At 43.7% G+C, this 18,611-nt stretch overlaps 1 protein-coding gene across 1 annotated transcript in view; it reads left to right on the forward strand.

The window, feature by feature from the left end:
- Positions 1-18,611, forward strand: part of LOC126273415 (apical junction molecule-like) — a 118,577-nt gene that overhangs the window by 65,442 nt on the left and 34,524 nt on the right. The window contains exon 2 of the mRNA XM_049976966.1: positions 1,083-1,194. Coding sequence (XP_049832923.1) covers positions 1,083-1,194 — 112 coding nt within the window. The remainder of the gene's footprint in view (positions 1-1,082; positions 1,195-18,611) is intronic.

An 18,611-nucleotide genomic window follows, 5' to 3' on the forward strand; every position in this document is an offset into this window, starting at 1 on the left:
TAGCTGGTGAGAGAGCGTTACGGAGATGCTAAACAAACTGCACTGGCAAACATTGCAAGAGAGACGTTGTGCATCACGGAGGGATTTACTACTGAAATTTCAGGACGGCACTTTTCAGACAACATATTGATCCCCCCATATACATGTCTGTTATTGATCACAAGAAGAAAAATCGAGAAATTAGAGCCAATACAGAGGCTTACCGACAATCATTCTTCCCGCACATTATTCGCGTGTGGAATAGGATTTGAGCAATCAGATATGGTACTGAAAGTACCCTCCGCCACACATCTTAGGTGGCTTGTGCAGTATGATGTAGATGTGTCCGAAAATGAATGGTGTGAGTGTCCCAGAACACAGCATGGAGCAGCGTCGCATCCACGTCACACCAAATGTTCGAAGTGCTCTCCATGGGAAGCAGTACATGCGTTCACACGTGGCACCGGATTGCCGCACTCTTTCACTTGCATGAGGCTTGTACTAGGGTTCGTCTAAAAATCCTGTAGAATATGTTCCTGCAAATGTAGTGTGCGCACAGTCCGTCACCTCCCTGCACGTTCGTCTGTCTGAAACGACGCATGATCACACAAACGCCCAAAAAAGGCTTCAAATGTTCTATGATGTTGTTGGTGTATGTGGGGATACTTGTTTTGATATAGCTCTGCTGCCTCTCGACCGTTTCCGTTGTTGTTGGTTTTCCCTGGTCTTAAGTTACCAATGATCTTAGGCTGTCGTGGAATGGATCTTGTTTACAGAATGTTGGAGAAAAATTGTTGTAGCCTTGTTTTAACATATTTATCACAGCATAAAAGGAATTCTGGATGTATACCAAAAAACCTGTAGCTTTACCTGGTTTAATGTCTCGTAAAGCCATTGAAATATCTTCAGGAGTGACTGGGAAAGAGTGTGTGGTAACATGTGAACATTCTGTCACCATGGTTCCTTATTCTCGCTTCACTTGAGTGGGAAATCCGCAGAAAAATAAGTAGACTATAATTGAGTCTTTATGATATTTTACCGTTGACGCTGTGGCAGTTATGCTGCAGTTTCGCGCAGCTAGTGATGTAGTTCCTTTTTGACAGGTTGCGTGACATGCTGCAAAAGGAGGACTCGGCGCTGACGGCAGAGTGTGTGGACCGCATGCTGCGAGCCGACGGGGACAAGCTGGAGCAGATGCGCGCACGGGTCGCACAGGTTTGCCTCTGTGTCTTTACCTTGTGCCCTTTGCAAAGCAGGCGTGAGGTGCAACACGTTTGTATCAGTCACCTGGTTGAGGACATGGGGCCGTATTAGAGTCGAACCCCGAGGCAGTTGATGAATGTCGAACCGTGTGGCTAATTAACTGAATCCGATACTTCCAGTTATCTCTAGACTGGGTGGATCTATCGTAAGATAATGGTTTAGGCCAGAATCGTTTAGCTGTAATTAATTGAAAGTGGGACCAACGATCACACATTTTTACCTGGCGGAAATTTGCGCAGTACAGTTGGAAGGTACAGGCTTTAGGAAAATACTATGTTCAGTGGGTGCGAAGAATAGGTCGACTGCTGTGACGGCAGTTGAAGGCAAAGGAACACGTAGGCTTACTTCACATTTCCTTTTAGCCTCAAGAATACGAAACACTTTTCATATCTTCAGGCGGTACGCAACCGTCTATTTTGTTTTACTTTACTTCTGTACTATTACATAGGTCTTATTCGTATTTCATTCCAGCCTCAAGACTACATGGCACCGTACATACATTCAGAGTATACACATCCGATTACTTGGTTTTACTTGATTTTGTTACTATTTCATCTATGTGTTCATGACACACGATAGTACAATAATCAGCACGTTTTTTTGGTAGTAGAAACTGAAATGCCGAAATCGACGCATTCAGAGAAGTTCTCTAGTGCTGTGAAAACGCTATTTCACTTTAAAAAATCAAACATAAGTAGAGTGTTCTTTAACGCCTGACAGCTAGATTAAATTACTAATGAATGGTCAATGGCCAGTAAATGTGGTCTGCGCAGACTTCTGTAGAGTTCTTCGAGTATATTTATTTCAATATTCAGATCCCCACAAAAAATTTCTGCTTGTCTGCAGCAAGCACAATAGCTTGTTGTGTAAAAGAGGTAGTATTTCATGAGATGTGAACAAATATTTTCGATTTTATGTCCCGCTGTAGTCACATCTATTGTATACAGTGCAATAGTAGTTAGTATCTCTAGAGTACTGCAGTGTTTGCAGAGAACATACTTAGCTTCCGCTGCAGGGCTCTGTTTTAAGAACTCTTTCCCTCTACGGCCTGGAAAATTTCGTCGAATGTCTAGTAATGTGATACCGGGTAAAAGGTACATTTTCAGCACTGTGTCAATTTCGAACGGTTATTTAAAGTGTATGAATATTGGTCTACCACGCCCACCTTGACGTTTTATTAGCCGTATTATGTATTCTGTAGTCGCAAAATAGTTCACCAAAGCCTCAGAACTAAATACGAAACAAATTCCTCTCGAATGTCTGCCAAATGGTTTTCTGAATAATTACAGCATATCTGAGTTCATTATTTCCCCACGTAAATTCCTACACAGATGATGACTTTCAGAAAGTAGTATTTTCCCTGGGTTGCATTTAGAGCAGCTTTTTGGCAGAGCTCTTTCAGAATCTTTCGATGTTTTTCCAGTATTTTGGAATCGTCACCCCGTAAAGATATTGTGGTATCATCTGCCAGATAATTATTCTGTTTTGTGGATGTGATCGGTGGACACTCATACAGCTATTGTGTAAGTATAGAAATAATACATCGCCCCGTGTAGCCCGTCTTACTCCTGCGTTGGCTATACACGTACGAAGTCTGTCAGAAAGAACCTGTTATTCAAAAACATTTTTTTAATGTTTTGTATGTCCTTGACGGTTTTGGTCTTTACCCTCTGACCCTTTCGACAGTTCGACTAGAGGTAAAATTTCCGATTTCTTTTTGCTTTGTTCAACTGTGTTTATACTTTCTGAAGTCTTTCCTTTAACTTCATTTTTTGTATATTTAAAGATATGTTATCTAGTGTTTTAAAATAGTCGTGTATTTTTCAGTTTTCATCATATAATAACAGGATTTTTTCTACAATACAAGCTAAGACAAATAAAAGCAGGAACAGCAAATTAGCTAAGGAATGGACGGTGTTAAGTAAAAATATTAGTAATTTAGAAGAGAATAAAAGAGGATTTGGTTAGTAAAGACAAGATCGTTGCCCACCATCGTCAGTGATCTGAAGGAAAAATCTTAGAACTGCCTTGAGCCTTTTTCTCCCGGTTTGACATTACAACGTTTATATGTAACTTGACTGTATTAAGGGTTAGACCCGACATTAATTACACTTTTAAGTGACCCGTAGGCAACAATATCCGGTCATTGCTCACAGAATGCTATGACATACACTTCAAAGACAATTATTTTAGTAGCTTTTACGTTCAGTAACTTGTGGGGATCGTCCGGAAGGCAGAACTCGGAATAGGTTCATCGGGTTATGCCTTTATTAACAGCATTTTCTTTATTTGTAAGATTCTGTGTAGCTGTGTTTGTGCGTATTTCTATCTGTGATATTATTCTACGACGGCCTTGGGAGAGCCAGTCCTGACAAAACTCTACCAGCTGGTGAGCAAGATGTATGAGACAGGCGAAATACCCTCAGACTTCAAGAAGAATATAATAATTCCAATCCCAAAGAAAGCAGGTGCTGACAGATGTGAAAATTACCGAACTATCAGTTTAATAAGTCACAGCTGCAAAATACTAACGCGAATTATTTACAGACGAATGGAAAAAACTGGTAGATGGAGACCTCGGGGAGGATCAGTTTGGATTCCGTCGAAATGTTGGAACACGTGAGGCAATACTGACCTTACGAGTTATCTCAGAAGCTAGATTAAGAAAAGGCAAACCTACGTTCCTAGCATTTGTAGACTTAGAGAAAGCTTTTGACAATGTTGACTGGAATACTCTTTTTCAAATTCTAAAGGTGGCAGGGGTAAAATACAGGGAGCGAAAGGCTATTTACAATTTGTACAGAAACCAGATGGCAGTCATAAGAGTCGAGGGGCATGAAAGGGAAGCAGTGGTTGGGAAAGGAGTGAGACAGGGTTGTAGCCTCTCCCCGATGTTATTCAATCTGTATATTGAGCAAGCAGTAAAGGAAACAAAAGAAAAATTTGGAGTAGGTATTAAAATTCATGGAGACGAAGTAAAAACTTTGAGGTTCGCCGATGACATTGTAATTCTGTCAGAGACGGCAAAGGACTTGGAAGAGCAGTTGAACGGAATGGACAGTGTCTTGAAAGGAGGATATAAGATGAACATCAACAAAAGCAAAACGAGGATAATGGAATGTAGTCCCATTAAATCGGGTGATGCTGAGGGAATTAGATTAGGAAATGAGACACTTAAAGTAGTAAAGGAGTTTTGCTATTTAGGAAGTAAAATAACTGATGATGGTCGAAGTAGAGAGGATATAAAATGTAGACTGGCAATGGCAAGGAAAGCGTTTCTGAAGAAGAGAAATTTGTTAACATCGAATATAGATTTAAGTGTCAGGAAGTCATTTCTGAAAATATTTGTTTGGAGTGTAGCCATGTATGGAAGTGAAACATGGACGATAACTAGTTTGGACAAGAAGAGAATAGAAGCTTTCGAAATGTGGTGTTACAGAAGAATACTGATGATAAGGTGGTTAGATCACGTAACTAATGAGGAGGTATTGAATAGGATTGGGGAGAAGAGAAGTTTGTGGCACAACTTGACTAGAAGAAGGGATCGGTTGGTAGGACATGTTTTGAGGCATCAAGGGATCACAAATGTAGCATTGGAGGGCAGTGTGGAGGGTAAAAATCGTAGAGGGAGACCGAGAGATGAGTACACTAAGCAGATTCAGAAGGATGTAAGTTGCAGTAGGTACTGGGAGATGAAGAAGCTTGCACAGGATAGAGTAGCATGGAGAGCTGCATCAAACCAGTCTCAGGACTGAAGACCACCACAACAACAACAACAACATAATATTCTACGTAATTACGTAGTTTAGTAGGTACATGTGTGCTACGTTTTACCCTGTTTAATGGGTGGCTGCTTCATCTTCTGTTTCTTTATCACAGTATGATACTTCATTTCATCGTTATGGCTGGGTCTAGGTGTAGGCCTATAAAATATTGTCGTGTGTTTTGTGTAGATGCGTCCATTGGTATGGATTCCTGAGAAAGGTGTATGTGTTATAATGTGTCATCCTTTGTCGTTTGACTTGCTTATGTGCGGTACAGTGTACTGTTACATGCGGGGAGAGCTAGTTGCGCCATTGCTTGTAGTTGTAAAGGCGCCTGATGACAATAGGAGGTTCGAGTCCTCCCTCGGGCATGGGTGTGTGTGTTTGTCCTTGGTATAATTTAGATTAAGTAGTGTGTAAGCTTAGGGACTGATGACCTTAGTAGTTAAGTCCCATAAGATTTCACACATATTTGAGCATTCTTTTGGCCATAGAAGCACATCCCTCCTCCTGTTTTTCGGCCTGGACTGCTGTTGTTAATACGTAGGTCTTGAAGGAGAATCCTTCGTCTATCGTAATTCCCAGCCATTTTCGTATTACACTCCTGGAAATTGAAATAAGAACACCGTGAATTCATTGTCCCAGGAAGGGGAAACTTTATTGACACATTCCTGGGGTCAGATACATCACATGATCACACTGACAGAACCACAGGCACATAGACACAGGCAACAGAGCATGCACAATGTCGGCACTAGTACAGTGTATATCCACCTTTCGCAGCAATGCAGGCTGCTGTTCTCCCATGGAGACGATAGTAGAGATGCTGGATGTAGTCCTGTAGAACGGTTTGCCATGCCATTTCCACCTGGCGCCTCAGTTGCACCAGCGTTCGTGCTGGACGTGCAGACCGCGTGAGACGACGCTTCATCCAGTCCCAAACATGCTCAATGGGGGACAGATCCGGAGATCTTGCTGGCCAGGGTAGTTGACTTACACCTTCTAGAGCACGTTGGGTGGCACGGGATACATCCGGACATGCATTGTCCTGTTGGAACAGCAAGTTCCCTTGCCGGTCTAGGAATGGTAGAACGATGGGTTCGATGACGGTTTGGATGTACCGTGCACTATTCAGTGTCCCCTCGACGATCACCAGAGGTGTACGGCCAGTGTAGGAGATCGCTCCCCACACCATGATGCCGGGTGTTGGCCCTGTGTGCCTCGGTCGTATGCAGTCCTGATTGTGGCGCTCACCTGCACGGCGCCAAACACGCATACGACTATCATTGGCACCAAGGCAGAAGCGACTCTCATCGCTGAAGACGACACGTCTCCATTCGTCCCTCCATTGACGCCTGTCGCGACACCACTGGAGGCGGGCTGCACGATGTTGGGGCGTGAGCGGAAGACGGCCTAACGGTGTGCGGGACCGTAGCCCAGCTTCATGGAGACGGTTGCGAATGGTCCTCGCCGATACCCCAGGAGCAACAGTGTCTCTAATTTGCTGGGAAGTGGCGGTGCGGTCCCCTACGGCACTGCGTAGGATCCTACGGTCTTGGCGTGCATCCGTGCGTCGCTGCGGTCCGGTCCCAGGTCGACGGGCACGTGCACCTTCCGCCGACCACTGGCGACAACATCGATGTACTGTGGAGACCTCACGCCCCACGTGTTGAGCAATTCGGCGGTATGTCCACCCGGCCTCCCGCATGCCCACTATACGCCCTCGCTCAAAGTCCGTCAACTGCACATACGGTTCACGTCCACACTGGCGCGGCATGCTACCAGTGTTAAAGACTGCGATGGAGCTCCGTATGCCACGACAAACTGGCTGACACTGACGGCGGCGTTGCACAAATGCTGCGCAGCTAGCGCCATTCGACGGCCAACACCGCGGTTCCTGGTGTGTCCGCTGTGCCGTGCGTGTGATCATTGCTTGTACAGGCCTCTCGCAGTGTCCGGAGCAAGTATGGTGGGTCTGACACACCGGTGTCAATGTATTCTTTTTTCCATTTCCAGAAGTGTATTTCCGTGTGAGTGCCATCGGGCCCATAGGCCTTTCTTCTCGTTAGTCTTGTTATCGTTCGCGCTACCTGTCCCGCCCCCCCCCCCCCCCCTCCCTCGTGAAAGGGCAAGTGACAGTTAGAGTTCTTTTGTGGAGCTGTAATTCTGTTCGTAGGTTGCTACATGTCTCTCGACGTGTGTTTTGATGATCATCAGGTAGTAGTTTTAGCAGTAAGTAATCTCCATTACCTCTTCATCCGTGCACGCCATCATCTTGTCACAGTCTTTACAAGACAAGTGGAATTTAGATTTTTCCCATTAAAATTTTGAAATGTAATTCATATCTGAGGTCTGTAGAAGGTACACCAGTAATTATTTAATTTTCATCTATCGTCGAGGTACTGAGTGAGCTCCGGTACCAGACTGTCACCGAATGCTCCGATTAAAGTATCGGCTTGCCCTGGAACACAACAAAACTGTTTATAGTTGACTGCTCTTCCGCCGAAGTAGTTTCTTCCTTAGCTTGTACAGCGCCTCCATCTGAGTCCTCCAATCAAAGTTCGTAAGTATTGTCTTTTATTAAACTTATTCGTGGGGTTCACCACCTGTTATTCCATATTTGGTCTAACGCTAATTATTTGTAATGTCGCCCGGGACTTCAGTTATCATGATTCGATGAGCTCTGATGAATTTTCGAGTTATGTTGTGGTAAACGAAACTACCGTAATAAGTTTTCCCGCACGGGCGTGGCTGAAAGCTTATCGTACTCTGGAAATATTCCCGTTATGAGGAAATATATTTTTCAATTGTGGAACAGAAAATGCGATACCTTATTTGGCAAAAAGTTTAACATTGGAACAAGCATTGTCTAGGCAACTCTTCATTCAGACGTCTTACGATGATTACCTGGTACACTTAAAGACCTATTAATTCTCTCATCCTTTCCAGGAGCCATGAAGACGTTGCAGTAGATTCATTTGCAGAACTTCACCTTGTTAGGGATCTCGCCTTTCATCGGCGGCATGCAATTTTCTGCTCGACAAATGTATGGGACACTCACGTTGATTGGAATGAGAAACACAATCAGGGGCCTTCTATACTTTTGACGAACACACGTTGTCGGTAAACTTGTAATTTTATTCAGTGCTGTAGCTTTTGGTATAGACATATCGGAAAGCGTGCTTAAGTGATACCTAAAATGTCTGCTGCGGATATAGCAAACCGTAGACGTGGCAGAACCTTCAACGCAAGGCTGGGTATAGCCAGTTTTGAGGTCAAAGAAATGCGCGTTGTTACATGGACGAGCGATCACAGAAAGTGAGTGCAAGAAATGCATTTGCAGACAGCCGCGACGGCCTACTGGTGACATCATTAAATGTGTTGCTGACGAGATGGGGAAAGGAATGCCAATGGTGACAGAAAAGGTGACGGAGCGTGCCGGTAAAATGTCAAAGTCGAGTAACTTGATAGGGTGCTAATTACGGGAGTAGCACGATGACTCGCCGAGTGACATTCCAGTATGTCGCTAAGCGAAGAAGGAGCGAAGTGCACAAAGTGAATATCCCACAGACAATGTGGATAGCTCCTAAATGATGATTTTAAAAACCACCTTGGGCTACCAGTTTTACAATTCAAGATGCCTTTATATCACATTACTGTCTTGCTGTGGTTCATGGTCATTCCCAAATGTCTGCGACTACAGTAAAGAAATAACACTACACAGCTAAGACAGATTAGTGAACATACATTTTTCTTTAATTGTTTTTTCATACCCCTCACCCCCTGTGTGTGTGAATTGTAAATGGTGGTAGAAAAATCGAATGTTACACACAGCAGAGACACAGTAGGACATCTACATAAATTAAAAGATGAAAAGCAGGTTTGTTGAGTGATTAAAATACATTCACAGACGGATGGCAAGTGAACGTTTCACCCAATATGAAATACAGATTGTGAGATGCGTAAATAAGTAAGATAAGGTAAATACTATAAAAAACTAATGAACTGATTGTTTAAAATAGATACAGAGATTAGTGAATTGATGATTGTATGCTGACTGCCAAGGACAGCGGTGTCATGGTACTGGGCTAGTGCATAGGATTGGTATGTGTGGGCAGATATTTGGAGGAGGGATCTGGGACAGTGAAGAGGGGTGCGGTTCTGAATCAAGACTTTGGATGTGAATGGAGAAGAGTGACGAAGGAGGGAGCCTTGGCCAAATAGGGAAAAACGTTCAAGTGTTTGTAAATTCCTAAGTAACCAAACTGCTGAGGTCATCGGTCCCTAGACTCACACACACTTAAAGTAACTTACGCTAAGAACAACACACATTCCCATGCCTGGGGGAAGACTCGGATCTCCGGCGGGAGGGGCCACACAATCCGTGACATGGCGCTTCAAACCGCACGGCCACTCCAAGCGGTGACAAGATAGGGAGAAGTGGGTTCTTCTCGATCTGGTGGGACAGATGAATATTAGCCCAGATTTCATGGTGTGATAAGTGGAGGCGATTAAAGTTTCGTTGGGAGAGGGGTGGGGTGTTTGCAGATTTAGCGTTGGTGGAATGTGGTGGCAGATTACCAGACTACCAGGATCATTTAGCACGGGGGGAGGGCAATTAGCAGATGATTAGAGTCAATTCTTTTGATGGTGTAGGATACTCTGAGGTGTTCTAGATGGAAGACAAGGGCCAGGAATTTTATAAGTTGGTAGACGATTTGGGTTGTGAAGGATAAGTGGATTGGAAAGGCTAGGAGGGGTGTATGACGTTTAAGGACCTATAGGGCTTGATAAAAATAGAGAGGAGCGGATATCTGTGCTACATTAACAAATCAGAAAATGGGTTAGATCAGTTTTTCTAGGTGCTGGGGATCATTGAAGGGTGCAATCTCTATAACTGGTCAGTCAGTAGTTTTGTAATTTTAGTGTATTTTGGGCTTTCTGTTGAATGGTTATGCAAGGTCATCCATTTTATTCAAATATTTAATGCGAGTACAAAGTATTTTATTGGGCTAGTTAAATGGATAGGTCAGTCGCAAGATAAAAGTTGTGTGGGTGGGAGCTGCAGATGGTTCAGCCTATAATTATAGCCTGGGTTTTGGTAGGGTTGGTTTTGGGATGGTACTGGCTACACCAGGAGCTGAAGTGGCTGAAATGGAGCTGTAGGGATCATTGGGATTTCTGGAAGGTAAGGTGAGGACTAGACAGGTGGTGTCATCAGAATATTGGAGGAGATGGACAGGAGGAGGTGGATTTGGCATATTAGTATAGAGGATATACTCGGAGAGGAGAGAGGGCATTCTTGGGCTACACCTGCAGTGGGATGAAAGATACAGGAACTGGTATTGCTGACGGTAACACAACACCAGCAGTTAGAGCCAAAGGGTATAATTTATGTGAAGGATACAATTCATGTGAAATGCATAGGTCTGGAGCTTAAAGAGAAGGCCAGAATGGCATGTATGGTCATATTATTTTTCGGTATCAAGAGAGACAAGACTGCTGGATTTGCGGTTGTGATTTGGTGATGAATAAGATACAGTAGTTAGTCATCAGGGGATAATTTGGGACAGAAGCCATGTGAAGGTTTATACAGTGTTATATAAAGGGTGGCTAAGTTTTCCTAAGAAGGAGAAGGGCCAATATTTCAGGTGTTGATAGGTTATGCTGCCGCAACAGGGAGTTACGTTGAGTTTATTATGGAGCATCTGGTGAAAGACGTGTACCATAATTGTGTGTTGAGTTCTATCTGTGGGATGTTGTTGAGGCACTGCAACCTGGAAGCAAGGGGTGGGAGGGAGGTAATGGTGTACTCATTGACTATCAGGAATAAGAAGTAATCGGAGTGGAGGTTATGAGGATGGTGGAAGTGTTACAGATGTAGGATGTGAATTAGTTGACTTTGTTTACGTTTCTGTGTGGGGGCGGAGGGGTTATTATGGTACAGGAGGGTGAACGAAGGAGCCTGATTGTCACCAATAAGACGGTCCAGCGCCTTTCACAACCTGGAAGAGTATATGAGCAGTGTGGCATTGGGGTTCGTGAATGTTTGGCGCCGAATTCGGCTTTTCTTTTGTTTAGCAGATTTCTGATGTGTCGGTGTAGTTGTCAGTGGTATGGAAGAGTGTCTCAGCCATGTGTCTGCAGGAACAATCAGAAAGATGACAAGATTCGTGGAGGAGGAGAGAGCATATGGAGGAAGTGGGGGACAGTGTGGAATAAGGTTAATTATACCATTTGCAGTGTTTTCTGGAGGAAGGTGGCAGCATAGTGGATGTCACTGAGGTGTTGGAAGGATATGGGATGACTTCAGATTTGGGTAGCAATGGATTCTCTGTAGACATTCCAGTTGGTACAAGAATAGTCTTGGACTTGTTGTGAAATGCAGAATGTGATGTGCAGAGAATGTTGAGTAGGTCATGGAGGTGGTCTTTTCCTTTGGTGACGAGGACTGCCACAATAATGCTCCCATCGTGGTTAGGAGATTCAATAGTAACTTAAGGAATGGAATTGCTTCCAGACTGGCTATGCTGTGGAAAGGGACTGTGTCACCATTGAGGGAGTCAGTAACTCGACGCCAATTCTGGAGTTTAGTGTGAGAACGCCTATGGATGTTAAGGTCAGCGGAAATGATATAAGTCAAAAAGGTAGGGTCTGTGTGGTTAAGGAAACTATAAGGGATGTGGTAATGCAGTTGGATATATGTGTTCTTGTTTTGAGGAAGAGAATGAGGATGAGGTGTTCAATAGGAGTATTGTAGACGGTTTGTGAAAGAACAGGGATGTTCTTGTGGTGGCCAGTAGCAACTCGGCATCTAGCTATGGGGAGCAGGTATCATGGGTCTGGAGAGTGATTTCATTCAGGGCAAGAGTACTGATGTAGTACTGGGATAGCGTGTGTGTGAAGAAAGGCTTGTTGACTGATATGGAGCAGATATTGTGCAGTTGTATGTTATACTGACATTGTGCCATGATTTAGGAAAGTAAAGGTTGGTGTGGATAGGTGGTTGAGTAGATTTTAAGCTAGGGTGTCAAAAAAGGTGAAAACACAGCAGACCTAGTTGAGGGAATGTGTGGCTTGGGTGTTGAGGTGGATGACAGAGCAAGCAGAAAGGGAAGTTTGTTGTAGAGTGTGTAGCCTCCAGGACAGGTTGATGTTTTGAAGGAATATGTTAATGAAATACTTGAGATGGGCTGAAGAAGTTGTTGGGTTGGGAGCCGTGCAGAGTAGGTGTGATGCGCACTGTCTTTTAGCTCGGGTCTGGAAGGTTGAAGATGGGGTTTTCCGTTTGAAGAATAGGTCATTTAGGGCAGGTTACAAATATTCATATGGGAGGGGAGTGAGTTTTAATTGTGGGATTTACAACAGGAACAGACGGGAATGCTTTTACAATTAGTGGTCAGGTAGTCATTGAACATGGGGCATCTTTGGTAGCAATAGGATTGAGGACAGGATTTCGCCTCCGCATCGGGCACAGTCCCTTAACGCATGGTTTTTTACTCCGGTGGGAGGACCCCCAATCTGCAGTGCTTGACTGTCCTTTATTCTCTGACCAGAGGGCGATGGTTTCCTTGCCACCGGATTTGCCCTCTATTTTGCAAGACGACGCAACGACTGTGGTTAAGGTCTTATGGTTTTGTGTCCTGTCCAATTTGTGGCCTCGGATTATAGGGAGAGGATTTTAATGTATTTCTGAGTGACTGGCTTACCCAAGTTTTAGGTAAGAGGTCCCCCAGTCACGATTACCTACTTGTTTCACTTCGATGTCTGTTCTCTTTTCCTTGTGTTTCCTTTCCTTTTTTAGTGCGTTTCTTCTCCTCTTGTTTTGCCTCTGTATGTGAGGATTTCGAACTGCATCAGGTCTGTGTCTTTTAGCAGTTCTCCTTGTTCACTGTCCGTCTTCGTCCCTTCACCGCATGTGTTCCTGTATCTATGCGTTTGGGCGGTGATGACCACGCTGTTTAGCGCCCGGAAACCTCAAACCACACACACTGGTATTTTCAATAGCGTGTTTCCGTTTGTAGATTAGGGATCCATCGTTAAGAAGGCCATCGACTGTAGATGAGAATTCAGTAAAAATATGTACTATGAAGATTCGGCTATCATCAGAAATGTGGAGTGCTTTCTGAACTTCTAGGTTAGGGTGGAATTGGGATTCAGACTCCACCACCTGAGCTGTCGCGTGTGGATCGATCCATTTGATCACAATAATACGGGCGAGGGATGACAAGGAGGTTAAGGTTGCTTGGTTCAGGTGGGTTTGAAAAATGGTACAGGATGTTCATAGGATCTAAATGCAACCTGTGCGATCTTTTGGAGGAGTTTAATGAGAAAGTCTGCATCAGGGTATTTGATCAGGATGGGGTCTTCTTTCGGGATGAGCTGAGTGATGGGCACAGAAGAGATGTATTTTCGAATTTCAAGGAGGAAGGTTTTGGACTTGAGGAAGTTGGGGTACAGGCGGGAGAGGAGGAAGTTAAAAGCTCTGTATAGGTTGTTTCAGATGACTTAGCCTGACATTTCAAAAACTCTCAGCTTTTTCTTTGTTTTGTATTTTTTCTTCTTCTTGAAACTGGATGTGGGTACAGTGTCAGTGCTGGGATGTTTTGATGTCTGCTTGACTGATATATGAAATGACGTAGTGGTGGGAACAATTGGTGGTAACAGATGACAGGATTTTTGGCGCTGGATTTGGACGAGGAGGACACCACGGTCCACGATACCGAAGTGGAATCATTTGTCTGAGTCGGTGGAAGTGGCACAGATGGACTGACATGTAGAGGTAATTTGGGTGTTGATGCTGCTTTCCATGATGCTGGTCCGCGTACTGGAGGTGCTGGATCCGAAGGAGGTGCTGCTGAGGATGGCAGGCCCAGAGATGCAAAGACTGGGAGAGCGAGATAGGTCTGGTGGAATCTGGAAGGACGCCATGTAATGATAGTAGGGAGTGCGAAGGAGAGGTTTAAACAATGGTGCTATTGGGAAAAGGAATCCTTACGTGGAGATACGACGAAATGGTCACCAGAAGACAGGTGGGGAAGTTATCAGTTGATGGGTGATGGATGGTTGACGTCTGTGATGGCGGCACGCGTAGCAGTGGCAGCTGCGGCGACAGCAGCGGCGAGATGGAGGTGGCGTCAGTGACGATCATCCTCAAAGATAGAAGACGATGATCACACACGCACACACATGGAAGAAGTCCAGAAGACACAAATAAACTACAAACACACAGATACGGGTACTGGTGTGAAGCGTAGGGGACTACCCCTACCAGTCTACATAGGGACAGTGAGATAGGTGAATCCGACCTATTGATATAGCAATAGACAGTATCCTAGTCAGTCTATTTCGTCAGCTGCTGAATGATGTTAGTTAACAATTGAACGTTTGCATAATGGAATTGAAAATAATAATGTGATTCCAAGCCAATTATATGACTGGAATTGGACGTGAAAACACTACTAACAGCAAGCTTCCTGGTCCTTGAAAATTCATTTAACAGTGCAACTTGTAGTTTTTCTTTCTCAAACATAAATATGTCTGTTTCAGAACTTCGGGAAACAGCAATCGTCCAAACGCTATACCTAGACATGTCATTTTTCAAAGAGTCCTAATTTATGGGTAGAGGGAGCTATAGTCATGTGACAATGGTCTTCGCGACTTGTCATTATCTCTTAGTAATTACTTACAGTTGTTCAAAAAATGGTTGAAATGGCTCTGAGCACTATGAGACTCAACTGCTGTGGTCATCAGTCCCCTAGAACTTAGAACTAATTAAACATAACTAACCTAAGGACATCACACACATCCATGCCCGAGGCAGAATTCGAACCAGCGACCATAGCAGCAGCGCGGCTCCGGACTGGAGCGCCTAGAACCGCACGATCACCGCGGCCGGCTTACAGTTGTTACTTGTACAATCAACTATCAGTTATTGGTACATGGTTGATGGAAAGTGTTATTAAATCTTTCTATTTAATTATTTATGTGTCAGTTCTAAAAATTGCAGCTGCAATCGTCGTCATTAAGGAAATCTGAAAGTGGGACATCATTATCTCTCTCCTGTCTAGTGCAAATACAGTCTTTATATTCGATTAAAAATCCTGTGCCACACAAATCTGCTAAGTGTTCAAATTGTATACGTTACTGCCAGATACTAAAGTAATTTACATTGGTTACTATTGTATAAACATTGAACCTCATTTTGTGAATACTCTTACAAAAAATGGTGTCGTGTTCGCTTTCCTGTATATTAAAACTAACAATAAACGTCGTTAATAAAAGTACAAAACCACTTCTACACAGAGACACAAAGCTGCTCCTGGACCACTGACAGATTTCATGACAATAAAAAGAATCCCTCAAGTTAATTAATTCACATACAACTCAAAATACTATTAAATTGTCTAAAAGTCATGTACCTCGCTTGCCTGCTTGTTTAACATTTGTTGCTCTATCGGATGTTTGGGTATCTCTATCTCTTCCAAGGCATCCACGGTTTTTCCATTATCTGCTCTGTAAAAAATTTATAATATTTTGCTTATGCCTGACGTGGACTAGCTCTCAGACGCCTACTGAACGTGGACGGATTACTTTGACTCTGTTTCAAGCTCTCTTTAAACCTTGTGTTAAATGTAAGAGGTATGTTATCGGTAAATGGAAATGCCGTGTGGTTAGGACCTCCCGTCGGGTAGACCGTTCGCCTGGTGCAAGTCTATCGAGTTGACGCCACTTCGGCGACTTTCGTGTCGATGAGGATGAAATGATGATGATAAGACAACACAACACCCAGTCCCTGAGCGGAGGAAATCTCCGACCCAGGCGGGACGGAACTTGGGCCGTTAGATATGACATTCCGTCGCGCTGACCACTCAGCTACCAGGGTCGGACATGTTATCTGTAACAGATATGTGTATGTATGACGAAGAAAAAGCACATGAGCCGGCCAGAGTGGCCGAGCGGCTACGGTCGCAGGTTCGAATCCTGCCTCGGGCATGGATGTGAGTGACGTTTTTAGGTTAGTTTCGTTTAAGTAGTTTTAAGTTGTAGGGGACTGATGACCTCAGAAGTTAAGTCCCATAGTGCTCAGAGCCATTTGAACCATGTTTTAAAGCACATGATACGCTGCTGAACGAATTTACAAGGATCAGGAAGCTTAACGTTAATAGCGTTTTTAAGTACACGACATGTTGTACAACGTGTGCTTGGAAGCAGATTGTTAGTGTAAGACCCTTTACGTAAACGTCCGACCTGTGTGTGAGTGTGTGTGTGTGTGTGTGTGTGTGTGTGTGTGTGTGTGTGAGGACTTGCGTCTGACCCCACATAGCACCAAACAGGCTAGAGATCGCAGATATTTGAAAATGGCCAATAATGTGATTTACGTATTAATGTAATGAGGCACCTTGCATAACGTAACTGACAGCCTATGGTGGTTGTAAAAAGGTTTCATCATTCAGAAGCGACTTTGAGGCTGTGGAGCCCTGCCTGAAGAAAAAATACAGATAGTGTTATTAGGCAGTAATTTATGTATCTATGAAAAACCGAATAAAACGACAACTTTTTTAAATCTTGACCATTTTTGTGACATAGAACTGAACATAAAGGCTTGCAAAAAAAGTGGTGAGAAAAATTTTGCTGCGTGAGTGATTTGGCTATGAGATGTGCAACAGTATACAGACCATACTGTGTGACGCAAATATTGTTAGAAAAAAAGACATATCACATTACATTCTTATGGGGAAGTGATGTATCCGAATTAAAACGCCCAGTGGTTTATTCTGACACATTACATTGTGAATGAACGTTGTCATAGCGATAGTGTGCGAAGATTATTGCCAAACAAGGGTGCCGGACTATGTGCTATGCGTGGACTGGCGTAAATAGACTTATGGCGTGTGGGGGCGTTCCGCTTGTATAAATACTGGAGTGTGCGATATTACTACTTCTCATTCCCGTATCTCGAGTGTAAACACAACTGTGCTCTTTACCTAGCTAGATGTTGATTTAATATCATTATCAGGCACTACTGTTAGACTCAGTCAGGGTTCGAGAGAGTTTGCTTTCAGTCGGATGACCGCTGTCCAGCCTAGTACAGTACGCCGTATCAGATCACTTACATCTCGGCTAGTTGCTATTCGGATTTGAAACTTGCTTTTGATGTTCATTTTCTGACTTACATTCATGTCATGGTCAATTTAAGAACATACACCATATGGATCACAATATAAAACCTTATTTTATCCCCAAAACATGGTCACAAAAAATTAGGGTGCTGATTATCTGAGCGGCCCTAGAAATTCAGGTATATTTTGACCGAAATTCGGTCACTAATTGTTATGTGAAATATTGAAAATCAAATTTTTGATGCTCCTGGAATCCATTAAACAACTTGCCACTAGGACCATGTGCCATCTACATCTACATCTTCATATACACTCCACTAGCCACCAAGCCGAGTGTGGTGAAGGGCACAATTCGCGCCAAAGTAATACCCTCCCCCCCCCCCCCCCCCCCCCCCTGTTTCACCCGACGATCGCGCGAGGAAAAAACGACTGTCTCAACGCCTCAGTTCGAGCTCTAATTTCCCTTATCTTTGAATGCTGATCATTGCGTGATTTGAAAGTTGCTCTACATCTTCGGTGAAGATCGGATTTCGGAATTTAGTGAGCACCTCGTTCCGTTTAGCGAGCCGTCTATCTGCAAGTATGTCCCAATTCAAACTTTCTATGAGATTTGTGACGCTTTCGTAAAGGCTAAATGTGCCAGTCACGAATCTTGCCGCTCCGTTTTGAAGCTTCTCAATCTCTTGAATCAGACCCAACTGGTAAGGGTTCCATCCATACAAACAGTACTCGAAGACTGGACGAACTAACGAATTGTAAGCTATTTCCTTTGTTGAAGGACTGCATCGCTTCAGGATTCTACCAATAAACCTCAATCTAGAGTCTACCTTACCCGTTACTTGTGTAACCTGATCATTCCATTTCAGATCATTTCGAAGTCACACCCTGATTCTTCACAGATGATACCGCTTAAAAAGACTAGGAATTTATTTTGTACTCGTAAATTAATGGGGATTTTCGCCTTGTTATACGCAGTAGGTTACACTTACTAATATTGAGAGATAACTGCCAGTCATTACACCACGCATTTATTTTCTGCAAAGCCTCATTGATTTGTTCACAACTTTTGTGTGATACTACTTTTCTGCAGATTACACCATCATCGACAAACAGTCTAATGCCGTTCTCAATACCATCAACCAGATCGTTTGTGCAACTCGTAAAAAGCAGTGGACCTATTACACACCTGAAGTTACGCTTGTATCTGTTGAAGTCACCCCGTTCAGGGCGATATATTGCTCCATGTCTGTTAGAAACCTTTCTATCCGGCTGCATATGTCATCGGATAGACCGTAAGTGCGCACTTTTTGGAACAAGCGACAGTGCGGAACTGAGTCGAACGCCTTTCGAAAGTCGAGAAACATAGCATCAACCTTGGACTGGGTATCTAGAATCTGTTGTATATCGTATCTCGTATGACCGCTGTTTCCTAAAACCGTGCCAGTTACTACAGATGAGCTTCTCAGAGTCTAGAAAGATCATT

The sequence above is a fragment of the Schistocerca gregaria genome, chromosome 5 (assembly GCF_023897955.1).
Source record: "Schistocerca gregaria isolate iqSchGreg1 chromosome 5, iqSchGreg1.2, whole genome shotgun sequence".
NCBI lineage: Eukaryota > Metazoa > Arthropoda > Insecta > Orthoptera > Acrididae > Schistocerca > Schistocerca gregaria.